This window comes from Papaver somniferum, chromosome 9 (assembly GCF_003573695.1).
Source record: "Papaver somniferum cultivar HN1 chromosome 9, ASM357369v1, whole genome shotgun sequence".
Taxonomy (NCBI): domain Eukaryota; kingdom Viridiplantae; phylum Streptophyta; class Magnoliopsida; order Ranunculales; family Papaveraceae; genus Papaver; species Papaver somniferum.
Genome location: NC_039366.1, coordinates 60482897 through 60491889, shown reverse-complemented (window position 1 = coordinate 60491889; position 8993 = coordinate 60482897). Strand labels below are relative to the sequence as shown.

General features: G+C 33.9%; 1 protein-coding gene and 1 long non-coding RNA gene across 4 annotated transcripts; both read right to left on the bottom strand.

Annotated features, from left to right (window-relative positions):
• Window positions 1-1038: 1038 nt before the first annotated feature.
• LOC113309155 lies at window positions 1039-5810 on the bottom strand. Of its 2 annotated transcripts, none has more exons than XR_003340375.1 (7): window positions 5713-5810; window positions 4876-4940; window positions 4111-4181; window positions 3918-4026; window positions 3712-3784; window positions 2712-2827; window positions 1039-1378 (listed from the first exon to the last, which is right to left on the bottom strand). It is a non-coding gene; the product is annotated as an uncharacterized LOC113309155 (long non-coding RNA). The 2 variants fall into 2 exon arrangements; XR_003340376.1 differs by having other exon boundaries at window positions 1039-1325.
• Window positions 5811-6816: 1006 nt separating this feature from the next.
• On the bottom strand, window positions 6817-8993 carry LOC113314271 (putative pectinesterase 14). 2 transcript variants are annotated; one of them, XM_026563061.1, is made up of 5 exons: window positions 8453-8993; window positions 8203-8374; window positions 7869-8075; window positions 7506-7756; window positions 6817-7376 (listed from the first exon to the last, which is right to left on the bottom strand). In XM_026563061.1, the coding sequence occupies exons 1-5, from the start codon at window positions 8896-8898 to the stop codon at window positions 7214-7216; spliced, it is 1239 nt and encodes a 412-aa protein (XP_026418846.1). In that variant the 5' UTR covers window positions 8899-8993; the 3' UTR covers window positions 6817-7213. The 2 variants fall into 2 exon arrangements, with proteins under 2 accessions (XP_026418846.1, XP_026418844.1); XM_026563059.1 differs by having other exon boundaries at window positions 7236-7371; window positions 8453-8939.

Here is an 8993-nt window from a genome sequence, read left to right as displayed (position 1 = left end):
TATTTGAGTTAAATGAACCGTAACACCAACCAAATCTATAGTTACGGTTCCAATTGGAGTTATTACCAACCGTAACTCACATGCAAAACAGAAATTTCAATTTCAATTTTGATCCAAAACCCTAATTTTTGATACAAAACTAACTTAAATCAGACACAATAAACAAAACTCTAACTGGGTCTTTTGGAAATATAGTTTTCAATCAACGATTATCAATTTTTCAAATCGCTGATTAATCGAGTACGACGAAAAATTCAATTTTAATGGAGGAGGAGAAGAGAGGAGAAGAGAAGATGAAAAAAATCAAAAAAACTGTTTTGGTTTTTCTGATTCCATTAGGTTAAAAATAGGAGTAGGGTAATCTGGTCAATTTACACCCACTATAAGACATCCCCTAACTAATAAGAGGGACATTACCATCATCCTTGCCGCCACTCCAATGGAACATGCCGCCCCTTTAACAGGATTGATTCAATAATAATAGGCCGCGCAAGTATGAAACCAAGGAAATTGAAATTAGGAGAAAAGAACGTATATAATTAATCCTAGTATATAATTAATCCTAATAGTCATCATCACTTCTGTAAACTAAATTCTCACCCCGTAGAATAATAGTGCTCAAACAACTCTCAGTTCATAAACCCATAGCCGGATCTGCTTTGGGTTCTTTTTGCTGTGGTTTTCAAAGAAACCCAATGAATATTACATCCCTGAAACTGAAGTCCAAGATCAAGTTTGAAAATCTCAAATCCTTAAAAGAGATAAATTAAATAATTAGCTATAAGATCCATCAACTGTCAGCAATTCAACCAAAATTGATTGGGAAAAATACGGTTTAGTCTAAAAACGCGTCAAAAAGTATAATTTAGTTCAGGCTCAGTCAACCAGGTACAAATTAATCCAAAAGTTATTTAAAATATGAAAAAACACAAATAATCTTCCTTATTTACAATTTAGTCCAAAGTGACTCATGATGATGTCAGCAACTTTAAATAATATAAAAATAATTAAAAACCAATTTATCTTTTGAACCGTTCATCCAAAATTCACAAACTTTATATATTCGGAAAGCTCTTTCATTTTTAAATGTTAATTTACACTAGTGTGTACAACTATGTTTGTGATATAGGCAGTGAGTTAAAATAATGCCTACCCATCAACTGCTACCTCTGCATGGCCTCTAATAGTAATTAACAAAGATTCAATGAGACAGCGATATCCTTGTTCAGGGGCGATAAGATGTGATTGGTAATCATCTGCTTCATTAATTATCTTTCATACATTCTCCATCGCGAGTTGCTTATCAAATTTCAATTTTTTCAAAACTGCAGGAAGTTGATTGTTGAAAACATTGTAAATTTTATCAGCACCTAGGCGTCTGCAGAAAAATGTGAAAATTAAACAAAAAAGTAGGCACCACTTTGTAAAGATAACAAAAAAAGTAGAGAATAAAGAAAAACTGCAGTTACATATATGTCGTCAAGATGTTCTTTGTAATTTTCATCGAAAAGAAACATATACAAAACGAGATTGATCAGGTTATATCCTCCCATAAGTCACCCCCAATGTATGATATTGAAGTCCAATTTTCGACCGTAATCACAAAAGTCAGGTCAAGGGCTTCATAATTCAAAAACTATGGTCAGCTTCAAAAAGAATCAACATGTGCACAACTATGTACACATTAACAATAAACATATGTAAAACTATCTACACATGTTGGATAAAGAGTGAACACTTTTCGGGGAAAGAACGACAACTAACAAGAACTGAGAACATATAAAGCTATAAATATGCCAAAGGTGATATGAAATGAAAAAGTTGTAACTAAACTCAAGCTATTATGTATCATGCCCCTACAGAAATCTTACGAAGATCAAGACATTGTTTTACCTTAGCATTGCAATAAGATTTCAATTTGAACATGCAAGATTATGTTTATACTTCAAGTACCAAAGAGATCTTAAAATACTTCATTCTTGAGCTAAAGCTATCATTGAAAATTTGCAAGATATATGTTAATCAAAAATGTTGAAAAATGATGTTGTCTTCCTTATTTAATCACATTTATTTATTAACATGTGTGCTTATTAAAAATCAACAGGTGTGCAATCATGTGAACGTCAAAGATCAAGTGTGTACAATTACGTGCACATTAAGAATCAACAAGTGTACAATTATGTACACATTAAGAATCGAAATGTGTATAACTATGTACACATTAAACAACATGTGCACATATACATGCATACAAGTATGACATAATACATCAGTGTACAAGTATGTACACACCTACAGAAATGGCACAAATCCGACATTGAAAACTACAAAACAGGTCTTGTGTCCATGGCATGATGCATCGGTGTACAATTAATGTACACGTCTACAAATCTAACAAGTTTAACATCCACGCTCACACAAAACATGCTAGATCTATTTTCATCCATGGCATAACACACTTGAGTACAACTTTGTACACGTCTACAAAAATCTAACAAAATCCAAGAATAATAATATAAACCAAGAAAAATTAAGGCAATTTCAATTTTTCAGTTTAGTAACTGCTTGCAGATCTTCGGGATGAGAAAGTACCACCCCAATAGGAGGATTTCCAAAAAGGTCAATATCAACTACTCTCACGTCTCTTATTTCCATTGTTAGTCGATCCTAACCAAACAAAAGAAACTGAATATGCAAACACTCTTACATACCTGAAATTGAAACACTAATGCAGAGATTGGACCAACATCAACCAAGTCGTTGGAGTTTAAACCGTTCATTACCACCTCCATGTAAGACCGCTTTGACATTCCAATAAATGCTTCGTCTGTAAGATGAGAATTCATCGACTAGTCATTTTAGAGAATCACTGATTTATACAAAATCATAAAGACCAAAAGTCCAGACCCAGAAATGAAAAATAATTGTTTACTAAAATTTGATTAAGAGTCCAGTGTGGGCTATTTTATACACATGTAATTTTTGTCACTCGTGTACAACAATGTACACTTGTATTATAGGTGTACTAATATGTACACATGTAAGCTCTATCACATGTGTACAACAATGTACACTTATAAATTGAACCACACTTTCAACAAACCAAAGCTAGAGGTCCTTTAATCCCTGACATACAATGAAAAAATGCTACTTCCCTTGCGCAAATATATTTCATATTATTTACCTTTTGTTGGGAAAAAAACTCATGTGATGCAACAAAGGTACCAAGATGAATTCTATTACTCATGTGGTTGATCACCATGTCTTTACTTCAACTACAATCATATCACCATCTTTGCTTCCCCTATTAGCATGTGAAAGCAATACATTTCCTATCAGGAACAGTCAACAACTAGCATAAGGTAGGTATATGGGAAGTGTAAGACTCCAAAATCATTATGCATACACTCAAGTTGGAAAATACTTAACAATCAACATGTGTACAACTACGTACACATTAACAATCATTGGTGTACAACTATGTACACATTAACAATCAACATGTGTATATAGTTGTACAAATGTTGTCCGCACGTGTATCCAAGACCTATATATATATAACCAAATGAGGGATGAATATGTGAATTTAAGTCTAAGATAAAATTTATTAAATTAGATATCAATTTACTACCTACTGAAATTAAGAATCTATGCTATTACAGTTGGTAAAATGGGCTATAATGTTAGGGAAAAAAAAGAAAAAAAATCTACCTTTATTTATCACTACCAGTCCTTAGTGTAGCAAGAATCTTCTTGGATGATGGGACATCTTCAACAAAGCCGCCTACAACATATAAGCTCTTAGAATGTGCACACACACCAGAGATTCGTAATACAAAACAATAAAATTCTACTACTAGTCATATTTACTACATATGTTATTTTTTTCTTTTCTTTTTTCAGGTGGTAGTACTTACATTCATTGCGTCTGAATCGTCTGAAATTTGTAGTGGGAGATTTCCATTCACCGTCTTGAATGAAGAACATTTGCTATAAGTAATCTTATTATCGTGTGATTCAAGCGGCCTAATTATACCAAAAAACTGGATAGAATATTTATTTTAACATGAACAAAAAACTCATTTGAATTATTTTTAATAATCCGCATACCGTAAACGTTCAAGCTTCGCAACCCTCTGTCCTAACAATAGCAATTCGTCGATAGCCTTTCTTTCGTTCACCTAACCATGATTTTACAGTGAATAAACATAAGTCTAAACTCAACAATATGAACATAATGAATTAAGAAAGATTCAAGAAAGAAAAATCTGGGAACCACCCCATCAACATCATTTTTTAAGTGCATCAGTTCGATGTAAAGCATGCACTCTTCAACCCACCATCCCAACACCATCAACACATCCATGTTATTGAATATTTTCATATGATTTTTATGATTTGCATAAACTAGTGCATCCATGTTTCACAAACATATGTACTTACCTATTAGAACTTTTTTGTGTCCTTTCATTATGTTCTTATACAATTTATCTCATAAAATTTACTACATCAGCAAATACACGTACAAGTACCCAACATCACCCCCAAATACTCCTTCGTGGAGTACCGATACTAAGCAGTACTTACCTACTTCAAACACAAACTAAGCATCACTCCAAACACTCGTTCTCACTAAATTTCCCATATTAAACAGTGTCCTTATGCCACTATCCAAACTCTATCATGCCACCACCACATCCACTAACAAAAGATTGCCTATTAAGTTGATAATATTCTACATCAAGTTAACAAACTGATCTCAGATTTTCCAAATTATATAGCTAAGTGAGTCGTCTTTTTTTTCCTGGTACAAGTTGAGGCATCAGTTATGCATTGCTTCCAAATGGACAAAGACTATAAAAATGATAACAGTACCTTATCTCTATGACAAAGAAGTTCAAGAACCCCCGCTCTAAACGGCATAACCAACATCCTCTAGCCTACACAGAGTTATCAACAAAATATCATAAGGAGTTTAATTATATAATAAAAAATTAGGTTCATATATTTGGTGACTATTAGATTATCCAAGATAGCTCAATACGTTACAAACACAATTCAAGATGGAATATTCAATATTGCCTAATTAATCACTACTTAAAGTAGCCTAATTAAGCACTACTTGAAGAATTGTGCAATCTAGCCTAATCAAGCACTACTTGAAGAAAGAGAAACTACATGAACACAAAGAGAAATTTATACATGTTCTTTTCAAAATTTATCGTTCCCAAATCAAATAGTTACATAGTAAAAAATGTGATTTAATATCTTATTTAATGAAATTATACAACCTTCAAATCCTTCCAATCAAAATAAACTTCTATTAATTGAGTCTAAATCATAAAACAAATTAGAATCATGCGAAATCTATTCAAAAAATTGTTCTTCAAGTTGAGCCTGAAAAACAAAAAAAAGGCTAGATATATCATCCGTTTCTTCAAATTAAGCTTAAAATAAAAGAAATCCAAAACAAATCGCAGATCTCTCAAAATCTAAAACCTAAAAAAGAAATTAAATCGAAAATAATAGGCAAAAAACAAATTAATCATAAAAATAGAAAACAAGAAACCAATCGAAGACCAAATTAATAATAGTAACCAAAAGACAAACAAAAATAAATAAAAATCGATAAAAGATCCGGATATGAAAAACAAAATCGAAGAAGAAAAGAAAAATAGATAAAAACACTCTAATCAAAGATCAAACACTAACCTGAAGAAAATGAATCTTTAGTTTCAAAACACTCAAGACGAAGTCTCCCCTTTATCTCTCTGCCATGAGAATTACCCAAAATTTCTTCTTCATATATGAAATGGAAGAAAAGAAATGACGAAGAAGCACCAGGTTTAGTTGTTAATTGGGCATATTTGTCGTACAAAAAATCCATTTTGGACTGAATCGTTCGAAAATGGACCGACTCGTCTAGAATTAGGTAAATTTGGATCTCCTAATATCAGGCTTGAGAAGACAGGACTAGATTGTCTAAACCCAACTCAAATGGAAGTAAACGTTAATTTCTACAAATTGATTTCATCCGAGACGCTACAGAAACAAACCAACGGAAAGAGACTGCTAGAGAAGGAAAAAAAAAAGCAAACAATTTCACTTTAAAGGTACATTTTCAGTTGTTCCTCTCTCCCATGTAGTGACGTGTGATGCCATTAATCCACATCTGCTTGCCACATCTATTTGCCAGGCAAGAAGGCGTGCAATTAGCGAGGAAGTAGCTAGTTTTCTAGCATTTTCCTTAAATAAATGTTAGAATTACTCTTTTTCATTTTTATTAGACGTTTACTGAAACTCCACGCGGTTCAGTCTCATGCAGTGCTGTCATCACACGAGATATTCCTAGTAACTAAATGTAAAAGAGATGAGTAATAAAGTGAATTTGATGTCAAATTAGATATTTTTGGATGTATTATGGCTAAAGATCAACATTTATCCGGCGGGTACTCACTGGGTACTATACCAGCTAATATAGGAAACGAATATAGGAAACGAATCAACCGGTTCTAGCTTGGTTCTCGGTAACATAGGTCTGATAGCCGTTGATACCCTTAATAAGTAACTATAAGAACAACAAGTCAGAAATTTGCTTCAAATTCATTATTGTTTGGATTTTATTAATAACGGAAAATGGGTCATTTGTCCAAATATATTTAAAACATGGTTCAAATGGACGAGTAAAAATTTGTATGGGTGAAATGGACACCAAAAAAATAGCAAGGATGAAACTGGATGCATCCTGATGTAAATTAAAATAAAAAAAAGTATTTGAAAATGGGTAGGATGAAACTGTTTACATCCTAACTATTTTTAAATTTTTATCCATTTAAACATCGGCTTCACTTATTTATTATCTCAAATATATTATGAGTAGGTACATGCACCTCTATGCTGCTCATAATGAACACTCAACCCAAGCTACATGCTGTTCGTCACAAACAGTAAGAGCCAAACTAGAGTTTTTCCCTCATCAAATATCTTTTTAACCTTTATTATCACAGTTTATACACATAAGATCCAATTTACGCAAATGTTTTCCTTCCGAGTTCATAATAAAATGGGTATAATTCGTATGATCTTTGTCCTCGTATTTGGTAGATTGATTATATAAAGACAATCATTTCGGGGAAGCCAAATAAAATGGCCCCAGGTATACTCACTAGCTCATAAATTAGATATCGAACTTTGGTCTCTACAAAAACCGGCATCAGTCAGTTTGGTCGTTTGGAAGAAGCCACTTGTTTCCCTGTATGTAGGAAATATCCATATATTGTGCTGCTTTGAAATGACCCAGTTGTTTGCTGAATGAAGCTCTGAATGAGTTATTGGCTCCTGGTCCGATACATTCATATTCACCAAAGAACACTGTCCTGCAAAACACATGCAACAGAGAAACAATGAAATATCTTTCTTACTTATAAGTTAACGAAATCGGTTTTGATCAAATTGAAATATAAAAGATAAAACAATTGAAGGTAAAATTTGGATCATCCACATACGAGTCTCTAGAGGGATCATTCATATCGTTCCAACCATCTGGAGCCACCACATCGGACATATACGTCCTTGAGAAGACGACAGTGGCATAGGGACCCCAAGCTCGGCCGAGCCATACTTTCCCAGTCCCGCGTATAATACAGTTCACAAAGGAAAACCCTGATATCTCATTCAGCGACTGCCTTCCATGAGCTGTAATTGCTCCACTTGAACCCTCGGACACTTGGTTAGCTATAGAGTGTATCGTGCAATCCTGTCCACGTCAAAAACCATTTTCAAATAAATACATGGAATGTAAAGTCTTGTAAAATTTGAGCAATTAGAACCTTATCATGGGATGATGAGAAGGGCTTTTAGTTTATTACCAGGTAGTATGATCTAGCATTACCAAAGATGAAATCTATCGAGCCTTCAATGAAACATTCTCTGAAATAATGCTTTCCCTGGTCATCGTGTAGAGTGTTTTGGGCACCATAAAACCCACAACCATAAAATGCAGCTTGGTCACCGGATATTCTAATTGCCAATGCTTGAGCTCCAGCCGAACCAGGTGATGGTGCAGGAGCTGTATTCTGTTTCAAATCCCCGATACAAAATTTGAAAGAAGAAAAGTCCCAACTTATTTACGAGTATATATTTTGACATAATTGCATGAACGAAGAAAGGTCGGAATTCATGAAAATTTAATCAACTACATACCTTGAAACTAACGTTGTAAGTTCTGAAATTGGGAGCCAGAATGGAAACTGAAGAGCTGTAAATTGTCCCACCAGTGGATTTTGCTGTATCGTTCCAAGTGATAAATGTTTTTCGATAACCCTGACCTTGGATTATCAAGTTTTTCTTGTTGCTATTTACCACCACCTTCTCCCTACCGTATAATATGTAAGATTAAGGAACTTGAATTATTGGAGAAACACATAACAAGGTTAGATTAGAATTTACTGACCTATAAATGCCTGAATCGATTATGATTAAGATCCAAGTAGAACTGTGATCAGGAACGGCATCAACAGCTTTTTGTATGCTTCGAAAGTTGCCACATCTTTTCTGATCAACAGTCAGGACTTTCGACACTTTATATTCGGAAATTAGTTTGGAAACCCATTTGTTTTTGTTACATCTATGCCTCTTATGATGATGATGATGGTGGTGGTGACCTCTGGATAGTCTGTAGGGAATGTCCCATAAGAATGAAGCAAAGTCATGCACTGTGTCAATCAGAGCTACTTTCAAAGAACCACTACTAGTACTAAAATCAGTTTGACTAGGGGAGGAACTAGTCGTGCTAAGAGCAAGAAAAATGGAGACGAGGGCAACAGAAAAAGCTGAAATCCAAAGCAGGAAGTTGGTTTTTGTTATTCTAGTTGGGGTGTTATCAGTTTTGTTGTCCATGTTTGGTAGTACACTAGTACTAGTGCAGATTGCAGAGTAGAGAGAAAGGTTTAGGAATAGGTGGAATGATTTATGTTTTAAAGGGCAAATGATTA